Source organism: Mixophyes fleayi, chromosome 1 (genome assembly GCF_038048845.1).
Source record: "Mixophyes fleayi isolate aMixFle1 chromosome 1, aMixFle1.hap1, whole genome shotgun sequence".
Classification (NCBI taxonomy): Eukaryota; Metazoa; Chordata; class Amphibia; order Anura; family Limnodynastidae; genus Mixophyes; species Mixophyes fleayi.
The window spans coordinates 410,210,753-410,230,445 of record NC_134402.1 but is presented as its reverse complement, the minus strand read 5'-3'; the positions used below and the strand labels follow the sequence as shown (position 1 = coordinate 410,230,445).

The 19,693-nt window shown below is 41.4% G+C and overlaps 2 protein-coding genes across 2 annotated transcripts in view; one reads left to right on the top strand and one right to left on the bottom strand.

The window, feature by feature from the left end:
- The window catches only part of SCAMP1 (secretory carrier membrane protein 1), a 457,689-nt gene that overhangs the window by 32,425 nt on the left and 405,571 nt on the right, over nt 1-19,693 (bottom strand). The window lies entirely within an intron of this gene.
- Nucleotides 1-19,693, top strand: part of DMGDH (dimethylglycine dehydrogenase) — a 48,291-nt gene that overhangs the window by 13,501 nt on the left and 15,097 nt on the right. Inside the window, exons 5-12 of the mRNA XM_075182260.1 lie at nt 2,863-3,067; nt 9,609-9,857; nt 11,181-11,379; nt 15,108-15,277; nt 15,574-15,727; nt 17,263-17,428; nt 17,905-18,035; nt 19,073-19,290. Coding sequence (XP_075038361.1) covers nt 2,863-3,067; nt 9,609-9,857; nt 11,181-11,379; nt 15,108-15,277; nt 15,574-15,727; nt 17,263-17,428; nt 17,905-18,035; nt 19,073-19,290 — 1,492 coding nt within the window. The remainder of the gene's footprint in view (nt 1-2,862; nt 3,068-9,608; nt 9,858-11,180; nt 11,380-15,107; nt 15,278-15,573; nt 15,728-17,262; nt 17,429-17,904; nt 18,036-19,072; nt 19,291-19,693) is intronic.

Here is a 19,693-nt window from a genome sequence, read left to right as displayed (position 1 = left end):
CGGCTATGAGTATCGCCGCGGCTCGTGACAGTACCCCCCCCCCCCACACCCTGAGGAGGGGTTAAGGATAAGAATTGAGGAATAATAAGGAACCCCGACACCCAGGTTTCTTAGGGAATTTCTTGAAGAAGATGTTTAGTGGCATGGTGCCCTCTGGCGTTCCGGCTGTCACCTTGACGACCGGGACGCCAGAGGGCACCAGAAGCGAGTTGTGACACATATATGCCATCTTTACTACATTGAGCCTGGGAATCTTTGAATATGTGCACATGTTATAGCATGCATATGTGACTGTCATCACTAGTACTCGGGGCGTAGACCAATCCTGCGCTCAAAGTCAACAGATATGTGCTTTGATGAATCAGGCCCTAGCCCCTAAGTATACAATGGATCATGGCAGGATTGTTTCAGTGTTTGAGAAGAACAGAAGTCAATAAGATCAGTACATGCATATAAATGATTACATGGCTCAGTGTCATTCACCTGTGCAGACCACTCAGCATGAGCAGATTTATTAATGTCAATGCAGCTGTCTCCCTACTCTATGCAGCTTTCTCCCTACTCTATGCAGCTGTCTCCCTACTCTGTGCAGCTGTCTCCCTACTCTGTGCAGCTGTCTCCCTACTCTCTGTGAGGAATAGGCTTTCAAGTGTACAGTTCATGCTCGTATGTTGTCAGGGTGTAGTCTCGATTCCAAGCAGCATTTTACATTAACAGTGACAGTTCCTATCCTGACATGACTGTAAAGCAGCAGGTGACTGGCATGAGAAAGTTGGATGGGATGGGTAGTCTTCTGGGCGTGTCATGTCCTATTGGAATTCCAATTGTATGACCAGTGGTTGGAACTCCAGCTTCAATGCATGAAACCGCAAAAAAGTGGGTCCACAGAGCAAGTGCCATTTTGTGGCATCATGGGCTGATTTCTTAGTATTGACAGGCACATGGCAGAGAAATCAGCAGCAAAGGTGGGCACAGCTAGCTGCTCCTTGTTGGATGCAGACTAGGTGCAGATAAACTTCTCGCTCTGCATCCACAAATTAGATTTTGTGTTGTGATATTTAAATTCGTATCCAGGATGGGAGACAACACATTCAGTAGGCTCTCCTGAATTAGCAGCCAGTCATATAGTCTTTTCCCTCCCCACAAAATTACCATCTTAAACCTCCTTAGTGGTGCTGGTAATAAAGACTTTGGACCTGACTCTTTAAGACATGCAAAACAAACTTAACTTGCAGGTATTTTTAGAAATTGAAACAACGTCTCTTGTTGAATATGAGTTTAGGTTCGCTCTGCTATGACAGAGACAATACACTGCAGGATACGTCCAATACATATGTGGAAGATAAAGACCCAACAGAATAATGCAGTTATTGTCACCTGTTAATAATATATTCATTAATGATCAAATAAAAATGTTTTTTTTTCCTTTTTTTTTTTTTCAATGAAATACATTCATCATGATGTTATCAATGCCTACTGTACATAAAATACATTTTTACAGTTCCTGATTGCAAATGTATGCTCTAGCATGCATATCTGACTGTCACTAGTAATCGGCACTTACACCTGACCTGTAGCTGGTGCAAGTGATACGACAGAAAAACACGTACCTTAGAGATGCCCAAAGCTTGAATCGGACACTGATGAGTGCACTCGAGATTGACACGCCCTTACTGTACACTGACAACGGGCATACACCCATTCCCCTCCCCGTTCCACCCATGTGATCGTAGGCTGTAGTCAGGGTCCTTTATGCTCGAAGAATAATTGTATATTTCTGCATTCACTGGTGTATAGTCCGGTTCTGGGCACACACAGAACGATTTTACTCAAAATACGCCATGTACCAGCGGTAAGTTCCTTAATGAATCAGGTCCTTTGTGTTTACTTTCAGCGGGACACCACTTCATCATCATCACCATTTATTTATATAGCACCACTGATTCCGCAGCGCTATACAGAGAACTCATTCAGGTGCATTTTATATGGGAAATTGCTTTATTTGGCCCACAAATAATAATATAATAAAAACATTTAAATGTACAAATTTGACATAGGAAGTAAAGGCAGTTCTGATGCTCCTCTACTTTACTTTGTATTATGGAGAAAATTAAAAATTTCAATGAATGAAGGGGCGTACTTACCTACTCTCCCAGACTGTCTAGGAGACACCCTAATTCCAGATCAGCCTCCCGCATTCCCAGGGCCGTCTTTCCCATTGGGCACAATGGGCAGGTGCCCGGGGGCCCTGCAGCCCAGGGGGGCCCGTCGGAGGTAGCAAAAAAAATAAAAGGCTGAAAAAAAAAGAAGACAATACTTACCTTGCAGTCAGCTGGCGATCCGGCTCCCTCCCTGGTCTCCTCCTCCGTGCGGCGCTCGCAGTGCATGTCGGGCGTGACGTCATCACGCCTGCCCGACATCCATTGCGGAGTGCGACGGAGGAGGAGACCATGGAGGGAGCCGGATCGCCAGCTGACCGCAAGGTAAGTATTGTCTTCTTTTTTTTTTTTTTGCAGGTTTTTTTTTTTTTTTTTTTGCTGCCTCCGGCGGGCCCCCCTGGGCTGCAGGGCCCATATATATATAATCATTTTATATATATATATATATATATATATATATATAATGTATATATAGGGGCCCCGGTGCACTGCTTTGCCCGGGGGCCCAAAATGTTGTTAAGAGGACCCTGCGCACTCCCGTTAGCGCAGGCTGTCTCACATCCTACCCACTTCCTGGTCTCTGTGCCTCATTTCGACCCAATTGTAGTCATTTTTATTCAACTTAATATGCTTGTTTATAAAGTATTGGTATATTTTGTTTCCAAATGTTTATCTCTAAATACACTATTTATTTATACTGCAGGTTCTGGCTGGATTATATAATCCAGGAGATGGTCATATTGACCCCTATTCGCTGACTATGGCCCTTGCAGCAGGGGCCCGAAAATATGGTGCTCAATTATATTTCCCAGCAGAGGTGACAGCACTAACACCTCGATCTGATGGGACCTGGGATGTGGAAACCCCTCAGGGAACAGTTCAAGCAAAAAGGATTGTAAATGCAACAGGTAGGGAATAAAGCCAAATGTACATATCTAACCTGTACTCTGTTATTACAGTTATTTATAGGAAAAGAAATTCAGGCAATTTTAAGTGAAATGTATCAGATTAAAAAAAGTCATGTAAATTTACTAAAACATTAACAAAAAAGATGTTGCCTTTTATAATCTAGAAGGTGAGTTGAGAACAGAAAAAAGCAGCTTCTATATAAGAATAATTATCAGTTTCCACAAGATAAAGACAATGGACCTGATTCATTAAGGATCTTAACTTAAGAAACTTCTAATTTCAGTCTCATGGACAAAACCATGTTACAATGCAAGGGGTGCAAATTAGTATTCTGTTTTGCACATAAGTTAAATACTGACTGTTTTTTCATGTAGCACACAAATATCAACTTTAAATTTCAGTGTACAAATAAGCTATCAAGTATTTGTGTGCTACATGAAAAAACAGTCAGTATTCTGTTTTGCACATAAGTTAAATACTAATTTGCACCCCTTGCATTGTAACATGGTTTTGTCCAGGAGATTGAAATAAGAAGTTTCTTAAGTTACGACCCTTAATGAATCAGGCCCAATGTCAATAAATAGGAGCGCTATAAATCCAATTCCTCACTTCACCTGAAATAAGATAAGTAAGTCCATGTTTCTCAAACCTACATAATTGTATTGATCTAAAATCAATAGAAATACAGTCAATATAAATGTGCAGTATAAATGTTCCTTTATCTGTCATCCTGGGAGAATAATTCTGTTATCATCAACATTTATTTATATAGCGCCAGCAGATTCCGTAGCGCTTTACAATTAGATGCGGAAGTAGCATCCTGCTAACCACTATTTCCGTGGCACATTGTATAGATCAATATATCTGAATTATTTCATAGCAAAGTCCAGCCAGTGGCAGTGAGCAGACTATCCATCATCAGCACAGTAACTTGTACCCCCGTACAGTGGTGATCCACGTATCTCAATACAGCTGGTTGTTTATTGGAGACCCCTTGGCAGGCACTAAACTACTAGCTCTAAGGTGGGCTGGTCATCGGACTGTACCAAATTACAATATTCTAGGGGGTAAATGCATTATGCATCGGTTTTTGCAAGTCGCCGGATATCGACTACTTTGCAGAGGACATTTAAAATGGCAATCACTTGGCAAGTTTTGTCTTGAAAGCCACTGACAATACCAGTTTGTCTAATCTTCTTTTATAGTGTAATTCCCCCATTCCCTTTATTATTGATGTTGTCTACATTTGAGCCCTCACAAGTCCTTCTTGTATATAGTTGCCCAAACTGTCCCGCATATTTGAGATTTGATCTAATAACCACAACAAAGACTAGTTGTCAGTGGTGAATCTGTGTTTTTGTTGTATACTTTTATCCCCCTTTTTGTGCAAAAAAGCATTTGCAAGTATTATCTAGTCTGATTGAAAACAACATCTGATTTTCACAAGTGAAACATTCTGGAGGACATTTGACAAAAAACCCTGCTACGTTTCTTTTAAGAAGGACAACTCGATTTTCCCTGCCAAGTAAACGTTTCTCTGTAACAAATGAGAGGATTCCAAAAATGTGCTTTTGTTTCAGATTACGAAATGGACCCTGAGATACTGCTGTGTTGGTTGCACTAACATGAACCCAAAACCACACAGGAGGATTAAGTAACAGCAATGTCTGACAGAAACACATTTCCCTTATTACTTATTAAGCCACAGTTCTGGAATATTAACGTCAAATAACATTCCTTTCAGGGGTCAGTTGTATCATTTTAATTTGACATTTTTTTTAGTCAAGTCTTTCCTATTTAAATAAAGTTTATTGATTTCAAAAGAAGAAAAAACATACATACGTGCATCATTCCGTTTATTTGCAATCTGAACTATAAGTTGCCAGATATTGGAAGCACCTTGAGCCACATAAGACATATAGGAGACTAAATGCAGCTATGTCAGGACAACCAATTATTTCTTGTTCCTGGAATTTTAGCAACAGGACTGCTTGCCACAGTGTAGCTATATGTATAGACAGGGTCTTACTGAAGGCAAAGCAGGAAGCCTATTGTAATTGCTAGTTAGATGATTACTGCTTACTTGTCTTGATTCCGATGATCAGATTGTAGTCCTTCAGTTCCCTAGTTACAAGGACCTCGTTCTCCTCCTCTGTGCCTCTGCTAGTGCTCTCAACATCAGACAGTGTTCTCCCCAGAACATTTGGCCAGCTGGGTGGCTTTAAGAAGTACCCAGGTGGGGGCAGTTATAATACTTTGTAATAATATTAAAAAATGTTGGTGGTTATTGCCCACACCTGCCAGGACTGGTCAGACTGGTGGTCAGTGGTCTAACACACTGCTGGCTGTAGTGCTCACATAGTGCCTGTTCTAATAGGAGAAACAATGTTTTATTCTATTATAATAGGACTCTGATGGGCTCCAAGAGCCGGGTAACAAGCAAAAACAGCCGGGTGGAGCACCCAGGAAATAGGTGCTGGGGAGAACATCAGACAAGTCCTCCCCTTCCTTGGCACTCATAGGGGCATATTCAATTGTCCGCGTTACTTGGAAAAGTAACGCTGCTTGTGCACTATTACCGTTATTACGGTACCTTTAACGCTGGTTTTCAGCTCGCAGCTCAGGGAGCTGCGAGCTGAAATCCAGCTTAGAATTACCGTAATAACGGTAATAGTTTTAACGCCGTGTTACTTTTGCGAGTACCACAGACAATTGAATATGCCCCATAGTGCTGGTTGTTGAGATGAAGGTGGCTGCCCTTCTCTCTCTTCTTCTGGCTTCAGCATCTTCCGGGACTTGGGCTCACTCCTCCCGTTGCTGTCATGGAGTTTGGCTTCTTCATTATAAAATAAGTAAATAAGTAAGACAAAATATATCTAAAATAAGTCAGATAATATAATAAATATAAATAAGAGCAAATACGTACTGAAAAACAGATGTAAATGCAGTGAAATATCCAGTCACCAGGTGCAGTGAGAGACCAATAAAAGCAGTCGGTTATCAGAGCAGTTGCAAAATGGCAACTAGGGATAGATGGGAGTTAATTATTATATGGGCAGGATTTCGGCGGGCCGCAAAAGTCACTGCTCATGTCCCAGCACACTCGTGGAAAGCAAGTATTACTACATGATAGGGGCAGAAACTGAGTGAGTAATTAGGGTATTGACGGCAAAATAATAATCCAATATCGGAAAAAAAACTGGTATCTAATTGAATTCTTCACCTTGATATGAGTTATGTATTGGTAACTTAATACAAAATCAGTGAGAACCATTAATAAAAAAGCATTCTCTCAGGACAGCTGCTTAAACTCCTATTTTTGATGTTGACTATCATCATCATCATCATCACCATTTATTTATATAGCGCCACTAATTCCGCAGCGCTGTACAGAGAGCTCATTCACATCAGTCCCTGCCCCATTGGAGCTTACATTCTAAATTACTTAACATACACACACACACAAAGACAGAGAGAGAGACTAGGGTCAATTTTGATAGCAGCCCATTAACCTACCAGTATGTTTTTGGAGTGTGGGAGGAAACTGGTGCACCCGGAGGAAACCCACGCAAACACGTATTCCTGTTTGTCTGTTAAGTGATTGAGTACTGAAGTTTTTGTAGCCAAACGGATCATTGCAATGTACACCGCAGCACAGAGTACTTCAGGAGACATGTGAAGTGATCTTTTGAAAGGTAGCGCTGCTTGTGACAGAGGCTGCACCATGAACAGGGGTTTGGAGGGTAGCAGGAATCCACAAACTGAGACTTAAAGAGTAGACTTATCAAATCTTCTAAAATGGTAAAGTGTAAATGTTGTCTATAGCAAGTAATTGGTTATTAGCTAGAAATGTACTAGATACATGATAGGTAGAATTGGTTGCTGTGGGAAACATCTCCACCTTTCCTTTTTAGAAACTTTGATAAATTTACCTCTTGGATAGTGGAAAGAGCAGGGAACCCCAAAAGCAGCGACCAGTGATGTGAGGTTCTTGGTAAACTGATGCAGAAATATTGCGGTGTACGATCAGAGAAGGACTGGCAAATGTCTGCCCATGTGCACCATGCACATCTACATGAAAATTCATATATGCAGTGATGCTAATATTACTAGTTGTGTGTATATATATATATATATATATATATATATATATATATCTATATTTCAGTGATGGTCAACCTGATACGGGTGTCTACCCTTCAAAAGGGCCACATATTACCCTTTAGCTCATTAATACGTTTAAACAATACATGTAATCCGAGAAGGAGACACCTATCTGTAATAACATCACAGCAGGAATTTTAAACAAGTGTTACAAGCTGTAACAAACAAATCTGACCATAAAGCAGGAAGGAGCTGGGGGCCACATGTGAAGGCTCGGAGGGCCACATGCAGCCCTAGAGTCTTCTGTTGCTCATCACTGATCTATATTACTCTGCTCTTTCATTTTCCTCCCCCACTCAGATCCTTGTGCATATAATCTGTGCCAAGTAGTTCTGGCTTCAGCTTTCCTGGCTTGGGACAGCTCTTCTGTATTGTGAGGTCTGTTCAGAGCCAAGACTGAGCGGCAGAACCAGAATAAACTAGATCAGGCTGCTTCCCGCAGCGCCTCCACTTTTACATACTTTTACAGAATCCAAAGTGTGTAATTAGTTGCAGACCCTGCAATATCGTATCCTAAAAGCCAAGGGTCCAATCTGATCCTGTCTTTATATATTAATAATACATATAGCTCTGTGTGCTTATAAATGTCTCTAATTTCACTCACAAACATCATTTGATCTGTGGAACATCTAATAACTGTGGTTTATAATCTGTTTCTTTACAAACAATGTGTAAAATAAAAATGACAAATAACCATTTAACTTTCAAACAACAATCACAACTTAGTTTTGAAATAAAAATTTCTGCGTGATTTTAAGATAAAACAGACTTCTAGTTAGAAGCACCTGTGTCTCGACCCTGAATCATTGCATTATATTTTACTTACATTAAGTGGAGCCTAGTGCTTGTGGTAGAACATTCATTGTTAGAAATTAATATTTCTTCTCACTATCAGGGCAGAATTAAGGGAATGGAGGCACCTGGGCTAAGGGGGCCTCCATTCCCTGTGAGGCCCCCCTGTGAGCCGTCCCCCTTCCCCTTCCCCGTGAGCTGCCCGCTGCCCTACACCGCAAGCGCCTACCTCTTTCTCTTGTCTTGTCACTATAGTCCTTCCGCGGCATGCTGTAAGCTACTTACTGAGGAGATCTCGTGAGTGACTCTCCTCAGAAAGAAGATTACTGAGCACCACGGAAGGACTACAGTGACAGGCTCAGCAGCATTGATCTGGCCGGGGGCGTCCCCGCCCCCACCGATCAATAATGCTACTGAGCACTTTCAAGGGGCCCCTGGATGCCTGAGGCCCCTGGGCTGTAGCCCAGTTAGACCTCGGGTTAATCCGGCCCTGCTCACTACATTGGATATTCTCTAAATCCGGTCCTTGGAGTTGTACTGTTGGCAACCGCAAGATTAATGCCATTGCCCAACATTTGACCAAGTATTGCAACGTCTGTGCCCCCAAAATCTGCAAGATGCCCGATAGAGTTCTGCTCAATGCTGATAGGATCGCTATTGGGCATGTTGGAGAATATGGTGGAAGATCGGGTGGTATATGCAGTCGTTATACACTGTAAGTGATCAGAAAGCTCGGCCAGATCTGACACCATTGATAGCCCATGCAGGTGGCCAGATCCTTTCTATATATGATTGTATCTTTCTCACAGCATCTCATGGTGCATGTGGACAAAAAAAATCCTTCATAAGTTAATCAACTTTATCAACGTGTTACTACTTTGTGTGCATGTGACACACTACTGTGTGCTGTTTGTCAACTTTACAATAAGTAGAACAATGACGGAGTAGAATATCTTGTGTGTGGACTTAAGTAAGGTGAGGAAGGCTTAATTCAGCAAGCAGTAGACATAAATTGTTACCGAATGAGATGTCCATTCATAAGGAACATTTATTTATATGGCAGGTAATGAAATTTTAGGGAAGGAGATTATGTGAAGACATTATAAGGAACATTATTCATTATTAAGTACATAGCAGAGCCCACCAGTCATAGGAAGTGAAGCATATTTTTTAACTATAGGTCCATGATGCCTGGAAGTGTATTATAATCTTCCCAATGTGGAGATGTTACAAGCCAGCTCTATGATGCCCATCTAATCAAACTCTCACTTCTCTCTCTTTAGTAAGTCTAATAGAGAGCTCTGAACACTTAGTAGCTGTTCATAGCACTCTCAGTAGCGAGAGTACAGTCACATGGGTGACCTCTGCTCAGGTCTTACTAGCACATAATATATCTGTAGCACTGGTCATATAGATTTTCTTGCTGGCCTGCCTGAGAGTAAAGAGACAAGAACAGAGTGATCAGGGCCTAGAAAAACCTGCATAGCCATTGTAAAACACCAGTCTTGTCAAAACTACATTGTACCTTACAATACTGTTGCATAAATGGGTTAATTTGCTACTCTCGTTCCATTTATCTCCTAGGATTCTGGGCTCGAGAGGTTGGGAAGTTGATAGGATTTGAGCATCCTCTTATCCCTGTGCACCATCAGTATGTGGTCACTGGAACCGTTCCTGAAGTTAAAGCCTTAAAGAAGGAGCTCCCAGTCCTCCGGGACCTGGAGGGTTCATATTACTTACGTCAAGAGCGAGATGGACTTTTATTTGGTCCTTATGAAAGTCCAGAAAAAATGAGGCTACAAGATTCCTGGGTAACACACGGAGTCCCACCAGGTAATACAACAGCATTAATATTCAAACACCTTAACCTCACAGCGACTAGGGGTATTTTACACCTAAATGACCAGATCAATATATTTAGAATTGTCCTATGGGTCAGGTGTACTGGGAATCACTATTTTATTTCTTAGCTATCTAAGATTTAATTTTGCTTGCTTTTATTACCATACTGTAATACATATATTTTTATTTTAAGTGCATGATATTAAGAACACAATGGATTGTCACTACTCCGAATACACATTTTGTGCTTGATGACCCACTGACACATTTCTTACTCTTAGAATCTCCTCACTTGTTCAAATACATTAATATACACAATAAGCCTCATACTCTAAGTATTTTGCAAGAAATAGCATGAACATTTTTCATAGTTAAATGGAATAGAGTGACGATAAGATCTTACTCCAAGCTGCATTAGGGGTACTGTAGGTTTGAAAAAGTGGAGATGTTGCCTGTAGCAACAAATCAGATTCTAGTTATCATTTATTACATGCTACAGCCAATATCTCCACTTTTTCAAACCCGCAGTTTAGTAAACATACCCCTTTGTCTCTTGTCAAGGCCATACATTCACCATTGAGTTTGAATGGAGTCGTTTTGCACACGCTTCTTGCCCTTGGCCCCAGACTACTGTCACAAACCCTCATGCTATCATTTGTTACTGAGAAAGGCCACTTTAAGACATCAGCAGGCCCAGGGCACTTTATACTCGTTTAAAAAACATAGATTAGGATTAACTTTAACCCGCATCCCCAGAGTAGAGTGTAACTAGAGCTAGAGTACAATGCAGACAACTATATTTGGATAATTTAGAGAGACATCAGGGGTAAATGTATCAAGCTGAGAGTTTTCTGGCGGGTTTCAAAAGTGGAGATGTTGCCTATAGCAACCAATCAGATTCTAGCTATCATTTATCTAGTACATTCTACAAAATGAGAGCTTTAATCTGATTGGTTGCTATAGGCAACATCTCCACTTTTGAAACCCGCTGGAAAACTCTCAGCTTGATACATTTACCCAGAGGACTTGAGATAATTTAGAATTTTGGTTAGATTTATGGCAGTATTTATGCTTGGATTAGGACTCTAATGTGGGTGAGGAGAAAAAATGTACTGTAAACCTTAGAAAATGAAAGTACATTTCTGATTGTTTTCTAACCTATAGTTGAAAATGGCATATTCTGATTGGCTGATGTGGGTTACATCACTTTCTTTAAAGTACTGTAAGTAAGAATTAAGATTTACAATGAGTAATAGTGAATTGTCCTTTGTATTTGATGATAATAACAATGAAAATTACTCTGTTTTTTTTAAGGTTTTGGAAAAGAATTGTTCGAGTCTGATCTAGACAGAATTATGGAGCATGTGGAGGCAGCAATGGAAATGGTTCCTGTGCTAAGAAATGCAGATATTATCAATATTGTTTCTGGTCCTATCACATACTCTCCAGATATTCTTCCAATGGTTGGACCACATCAAGGTGTCCAAAATTACTGGGTTGCAGTCGGGTTTGGGTAAGAGAATACAATACATTTTGTAGTCCATTCAGGTTCTGACATGACTGTGCTTGAATATCTCTACTCACACACAAAATAGTATACAAACAGGTGACATAAATAGAATAAAGAAAACATAAGGGGACATTGTTTATGGAAATAATAAAAAAAGTCACAAATGTCTAAAAAAGAGTACAGATCTTGATTTGTCTTTTTTTGTAAATTGACATAGACTGAATTAAGAAAGTGCATTTTATTTCTTATTACATTACATGGCGTCTCTCCTTCTCTCACACTTCCCATCCTGGGAACCACCAAGGAGGTGGTGTAGGTGTCCTCCTGTCTCTTGGCTACACCTTCAGTGATATCCCCCCTGTACCCTCCCTCTCCTTCTCCTCCTTTGAAGTTCATTCTATCCGTCTCTTCTCCCCTCTCTTCATGTGATCATCTATTGTTTCCCTGGCCCCTCCTCATAATTTCTTGATAACTTTGCCATCTGGCTTTCCCATTTCCTCTCTTCTGATCTTCCCACTATTATCATTGGGGATTTTAACATCCCTTCTCCTATCTCCTATTACTACTGCTACCTCTAAACTCCTAACTCTCACAATCTCCTTTCCTTTACCCTCTCTTTAGCCCTTGCTCCCCCTCTCCCACCCAAAGTCGCTCACACGCAGCATCCCATCAACAGCATTGACCCCATCCTCTTTGCATGCTCCCTCGAACTCCTCCCATTCCTTCCCTACCATGCCCCAACTCTGCTGTCACTCTTTACAACTCCACACACTTTGTTGCCCTTGACACTGCAGCTCCATCCACCCCACTTCGTGTCCACCAATCTAAACCCTAACCCTGGCACTCCCCTCTTACTTTTCTCCTCCAAAAGTGCTCCCGCTCCTCTGAACGCCAGTAGAGGAAATTCCCATGCTGACCTCATCAAATTTGAATTCATCCTTTCCTCCTACTATTCTGCCCTCTGCCTTGCCAAACAAACCTACTTCACATCCCTTATCTCCTCCCTGTCCAATAAGCCTAGATGCCTCTTCGCAACCATTAGTTCTTTACTGTGTTCTCCCCCACCTCCTCCCACCTCGTTCCACCTACTTCAAAGACAAAACTGACCCTATCCACAATGATATCTGATCTCGCCAGACTCTCCTCCCCTTACCCGGCTTTCTATCACTCATTCTGCCACCCTTGGCTCCTACTCTCCTGTAACTCTGTCTGAAATGCACGCTCTTCTTTCTTCCTCTTCTTCTACAACCTGTCCTCTTGACCTTGTCCACTCCAAGTTCCTGCGCTCCCTCCCTCCCAATGCCTGTCGTCACCTTGCTCTCCTTTTTAACCTCTCACTCTCCACTGGTATCTTCCCCTTGGCGTTCAAGCATGCTCTCATCTCCTCTATTCTCAAGAAAATCTCCCTTAACCCATCTTCTCTCTCCAATTATTGCCCCATATCTCAGCTTCCTTTTGCTTCTATAATCCTTGAATGACTTGTCTTCAGTCGTCTGACTCACTTTCTCTCTTCCCACTCTCTTCTTGACCCTCTTCAATCCGGTGGTAGTCAGCATATCGATGCTGACTACCCCGACAATACTTACCCCGACGCGGCAACCCCGAACGGCTACTTCACAACCTAGCCGTTCGGGGTCGCCGCGTCGCAGTAAGTATTGTCAGAATAATGGCAGCCATTATTCCGTACCCCACTCCTTCAATCTGGCTTCCATCCCCTTCACTCAACTGAAAGTGCTCTCACTGAAGTAGCAAACGATTTACTCTCAGCTAAGCCCAAAGATCACTTCTCCTTTCTTATACTACTTGACGTCTCTACTGCTTCTGACACTATGAATCATTCTGCTCTCCTTACCACCCTTCACTGCCTAGGTCTTCTCGAAACAGCTCTTTCCTCATTTGCCTCCTACCTCTATGGCCACTCTTTTAGCGTCTCTGCTTCCGACTCTTCCTCCCCCCTTTTTCTCTTTCTATTACAGTACACCAAGAGTCTGTCCTTAGTGCTCTGCTCTTCTCTCTCTATACCACCTCTCTCAGTGAACTTATTCAATCATTTGGCCTCCAATACCACCTCTATGATGATAACATGCAAATCTATCTTTCCTCCCCTGAACTCTCTCCCACCTTCCTAACCCAAGTATCTAGCTCTCTCTAAGCTATAACTACCTGGATGTCACAGCGCTTCCTGAAACTAAACCTCTCCAAATCCAAGCTCATCATCATTCCTCCTACCAATTTTGCTATCCCTCCCAATATCTCCATCTTGGTTGTCACCCAAGCCCGCTGACTTGGAGTCACCACTGACTCTGCCCTCAGCTTTATCCTTAGTCCCTCACCAAATCCTGCCACTTCCTCCTCAACAACATCACGAAAATCCATCCCTTCCTCTCTGAGGAAGTAACCAAAATCCTCGTCCTTTAACTCATCATTTCTCGTCTTGAGTATTGCAACCTCCTTCTCACTGGCCCTCCTGTCCTTCACTTTTCTGATCGTCAATTCATACAGAATGCTGCGGCTAGGCTCATCTTCCACTCCCGTCACTCCTCTTCTAATACTCCTCTGCATAAATCCTTTCATTGGCTCCCCATCCGTTTAAGAATTCAGTTCAAGCTCCTTACACTCGCTTACAAAAACCTTACCAACACTTCTCCCCCTGACATCTCTGACCTTGTCTCGAGGTACATACCTACTCGGCCACTCCGCTCCGCCTCTGACCTCCACCTCAATTCACTTCTCATTACCTCCTCCCATGCTCGCCTCCAAGACTCCTGCCACGTTGTCCCCAATCTTTGGAACTCCCTACCCTGCCTCACTTGACTCTCTCCCAACCTTCAGTCCTTCAAACGCTCGCGCAACACTCACCTTTTCAAGTTCGCCTACCCTACCACCTCCTGACCATCTTATCCATCATATCCTCCTTCTTCACTTGCCATCTCCATTTTCTCCCAGTTGGTCCTACTGTCTCTCACCACACCTCCCTCTAGAATGTAAGCTCTCACAGGCGGGGTCCTCTCTACCTATTGTCCCATGTACACTCCGTGTGCATCCCCATACCATTACTCACACTCGTCTTTGCTACTTATGTGTATTACCTCATCTATTTGTTACTTGCTTCTGTATCCTGTGCAACGGCATATGTGGCGCCTTATAAATAAATGAAAAATAATAGGAATATAGATAAAACCCCCAAATACTGTAGTATACATAGCTGTAAGAGGACAGTACATAAAAAAGACCAAGTCAATTGAGCTCATTTACTAATATTGCATTTGGTTAAATGTTCACTGAACCACAGCAACCAATCAGCAATTGGGTTGTCTAATTCAATACAATGAAAGCAAGTATGTGATTTGTTGCTATAGTTTACTACAAATGTTGCACTTATATGTAATCCATAGTACTCCATAGTACTTTTTTTTTTCAAAACAATACTCACAAGTATGAGGGAACAGTCCACTAGGGGGATCTTAACCAGCCTTCCCAACATTTATCCAGGCAAAATGTGGACAAAATAAGCCCATCCCCTGTTTTGCAGAAAACACACCACACAAAACCCGCCACAATCTGTTTAATGACACCCACATTCTGGTTTATGTCAAAGTTAAACTTACAGTGCCTGTCCTGCTGAAATCAGGGCAGATGGGGAATATAACAGAAATAAATAAGAGAATATTTCAAATATGTTTCCAGTACAAAACAGTGTCTTGCTTTAATGCTTAATGGTATGTTTGTAGGTATGGCATAATCCATGCTGGTGGTATCGGCAAGTTTTTGAGTGACTGGATCCTTGGTGGGGAACCTCCTTTTGACCTCATTGAATTGGACCCAAATAGATATGGCAAATGGACCACAGCAAAATACACCGCACTGAAAGCAAGAGAGTCGTATGGATTTAATAACATTGGTATCCCTTTATTTTTGGAGATGGGATGGGTAGCTTAAGTGTCTCAGTCATTTCTCTGCTTCTGGGTGCTTATTGGGCATTTTCCAGATCCGAATCTTTGCATTTGTTTAAAGAATTTAACACTCTTAGTGAACATAATATACAGTCCCGTCTGGATCCTAAGCACGTCCCACTTTGTATGCGCCATTTGTTGCATTCAGGGCACACTATCATAGCCATTCAAACTTTACCTACTGGCTCCAGACTAATACCAAAAAGTTTTAAATAAATATTAAATGACTTTTTCTATTATTTAGTTGGTTATCCTAAAGAAGAGAGGTTTGCAGGAAGACCAACAGAAAGGATCAGTGGAGTTTATGAAGATCTCAAGACAAAATGCTCCATGGGTTTCCACGCTGGATGGGAACAGCCTCATTGGTTCTACAAGTCAGGAGACGATATTGCATACAAGTAAGTGAGGATAACAAGTGGATTTTCCCATGACTGTTCTGGTTTTACAAACTGTTTAAATCAGAATGCTTATCGTTCCTGAATTTTTACACCTGGGGGTATATTTACTAAATTGCAGAGATGTTGGCTATAGCAACCAATCAGATTCTAGCTGTGTAGATGTACTAAATAAATGATAACTAGGATCTGATTGGTTGCTATAGGCAACAGCTCCACTTTTCAAACCCGCAATTTAGTAAATATACCCCCTGATCTGTCTGGATTATTAGGATTAGTGACACGTGTAATTGTTTTATTGCATCTGGCTCCCAAAGGAAACAAAGAGTGGTTTTATTAGCTGGGAGGACTATTTGTGTCCCTGTTGTCTCAAAATTATGGCAGGTGAGCCAGGGAGGTCTACAGCAAATTAATTGAAGCAAGAAAGTTTTTGTGGAGGGGGTGTTCTGGATATAGAGAATGGTGCTTGTGTTTACTGGAGGGGGAGTAGGATAATGAATGTAGCCTTGAGCAGATAAAAACGGTTTCAGCTGGTTCTGTCCACCTGCTTGGTAAAGTTTATCTCAGTTTAGAGCCAACGTAATCATTATTCTGCTTTCTTGTTTCATGTTAAATCATTGTTCATTCTTTCTTCAGTATGGAAGTTACACCAAGGAAAAGAGATAAAATTGTAGCTCTTAAAAAACACAGATCAGTGACTGTGATGTTGCTGACTCTGTATAAAGCTCACAGCGAAACCGGATCTGAGTGACTGAAGCGGAGGGTGAAATGCGGATGGATATGTAAAACACCTTGAACTGACAAACTATGGATTAGAAAAAGAATTATCTGACTAGATAACACAAGCAGGGCTTACAAAGAGACTTAGCAGCTGGTGGTGTATTGATTGATTCTTCAACAGTGTGAAGCAGACTTCTAGAAGTGGGGACAACTGCAAGAACACCAATAAAAGAAGCAACCTCATCCAACTAAAATGGAGAAAACTTGATTGCAATTGGCCAACAAATACAAGAACTGGACCATAGATGATTGGAAAATGTTATATTTTCCTGATGGAACACATTTCTTTGTACAAGGTTAAGAAAAAGTTGTTGAACGGAGGAGCCAAGCCGGACCTCTACGGACAGGACTTCTTCAGCAGACTTCCCCACCAAAAAATGGAAGCCTCACTCCCCTCGAAGGAATGGTGAATTCAGAAATAGACAGAGATATCCCAAATATGAAGAACTTCCAAAATGGTGGTGGAATTTTCCAGCATGGCCTTGCTCCTTGCCATACTTTAAGAAAAATAAAGAACATTATTGAAGAACTGAAATTAAACATGCTTTTGTGGCCTGGGAAATCCCCTCATTTAATCCCCATTGAGAACTTATGTGGTATAGTGAAGTTAAGGCTTAGAAAAATGGACTGTTCAACCAAGGAATGGTTAATTTCTAACTTAAGTGTGATTTCATGATGATATAATCTACTGTAAGTCTGCAATTTTACATTACTTTAAAGATCTATCTTATCTATATTTCTATCTTTTACTTTTCTAGACCAAGCTTCCGAAGGACAAACTGGTTTGAGCCAGTCAGGCGAGAATATAACCAGGTGATGGAAAAAGTGGGAGTGATTGACCTGACGCCATTTGGCAAGTTTATTGTACAAGGGAAGGATGCAGACAAATTTCTGGACCATCTCTTTGCAAATGTCATTCCAAAGGTGTGTAAAATAGCAGCTTAAGCTACCTTGGCCACCATGTAGGACATTGCACGTGGTTAATTGTCCACATGATGATTAGTCACGGATCAATTGCATGATTATCTAAAATTATTAGTTTTTGTTTGCTTGAAAAGTGAGTTTGATAAGCAGTCATCTGCGACATTGAGGGTGAGTTGGGTAAACTTGTTTTGTGTACGATGGAGGGTGAGTTCTGGAATTTGTATGTTCTTAGGGTGTTTTCCTCTTCTGAGACATCTCTCCATTTCCAGTTCTTCTCAGGGTCAATTTATGTAAAGCCAAATATTCTTTCAACTCTACCCTTTAAGCATTCATCCAATCAGAAGGGCCTCTCACGGCAGAGCTTAGAGAAAAATAACCAGCCTGGCACTTATTCCATTATAGTAATATATAGATTTGATTTTGCATTACCTTGTAACTCTTTTCCTAGGAAAATAAGAGGTATTTTTTGTGCACAGGTGGGTTTCACAAATATAAGTCACATGCTCACTCCAAGAGGCCGTGTGTATGCGGAGCTTACCGTTTCTCACTTGTCTCCTGGGGAGTTTTTGCTGATTACAGGCTCTGGGTCAGAACTACATGACTTAAGGTTTGTGCCCATCATTTCATTGTATGTATTCTTCCCGATGGGAGCAATAATATTCTTTTCTTATAGGTTCTATAGGCAGGAAAACTGGCATATATGCGACATATGAAAACATATGCGCACATTCAATATGGTGTGGTTAAGACTAATGGTAGGTAGTCATCCGAACTATCTAATACAAGATTAGCCATGACCTCATACTGGCCAGACAGCCTTAAGTGGGCCACAAACACTGAGATAGTGTTAGCAATAGCAAGGAATTGTCCAAATATTGCAGCATGAGTGGACTGTCAAAGAGAGTGATTCCCAATAATAATCCACTTGAATATGATCCAATCATTATCAGCCAAAAATGTCCTAACATGACCTCTGGCTTGTATGTGTGAACCACTTTCCACCAGGTACACGTATAAGCATGACATGGTCAAGTCAGTCATGGTGGGGAACAATCTGATGTTGTACAATGTGGCCATTATTATTTATTTTTATCATTTATTTATATAGCACAAATAATATTACGCAGCGCTCTACAGAGAATATAACTGAACAGTGACGCTGCTCATTCCGAGCAGCAGGTTCAGCCTGCATGTAGCCCAGAATACTATAGTGCAGGAAATGGGTTGCACATGCTACCCTACTGTACAAGGGTGACCTCGTATAACCCAAGGGGGTACCAGCCATTCTCATTTAGTTAAGTTTCACTCCAATCAGATTTTGATTTTGTAGGATAATACCATATCCTATAATGGTTTCCTAATTTGACCAACCAAAGTCTTGTGATGGGCAACTTCTGAAAAGGCCATGAGGTTCACAAAGATAATATAACAACATTTACTGAATTACCCCAACATAACCCACATTACTGACTAATGAGTGCAGATCCTGATCAGATCAATATATATATAATATAATATAATATAATAATATATATATAATTTCCCAGACTTGTGCTGATATGTACCACACAGGTAGCATATAACGCCATACTTCTATTACAAATAGAATTAATGCCATATGTCATATGTGTACTGTATTTACAGGTGGATTGAAGATGTTGCAGTACAAGGCAAGCACAATGTGGAGATAGTGAATGTGACGGATGAAGTTGGAGTTCTAGGTGTAGCAGGACCACTTTCCAGAAAGGTTCTCCAGAAACTGACGTCTGAGAGCCTGAGTGAAGATGCGTTCAAATTCCTACACGGTAGAAGAATGACCATCGGTGACATCCCAGTGACAGCCATAAGGATATCATACACAGGTGAGGATGATAGTCAAAAATATGCTGGCTAATGAATTTGTAGGGTATGTAGATCTGTTTTCAGGTTGAGACACTGGTGGAAGTGGGGGTGTATACTGTGGTATGCCACACCGCCAGGTCTCCTACTGCCTTCATTGTAACACTATCACATTACAGTCACTTACATTATATATATATATATACAGTGGTAGAAGTGGGGGTGTATACTGTGGTATGCCATACCGCCACGTCTCCTACTGCCTTCAATGTAAAACCATCAAATTCCCTTCACTTACATTCCCATTACAGATTTCATACCACCACGTCTAAGGGGCATATTCAATTGTCGCGGGCTTCCGCTGCGTTAAAACTACTACCGTTAAGCTGGAAATCCAGCGAGAAAACTACCGTAATAACAGTTTTT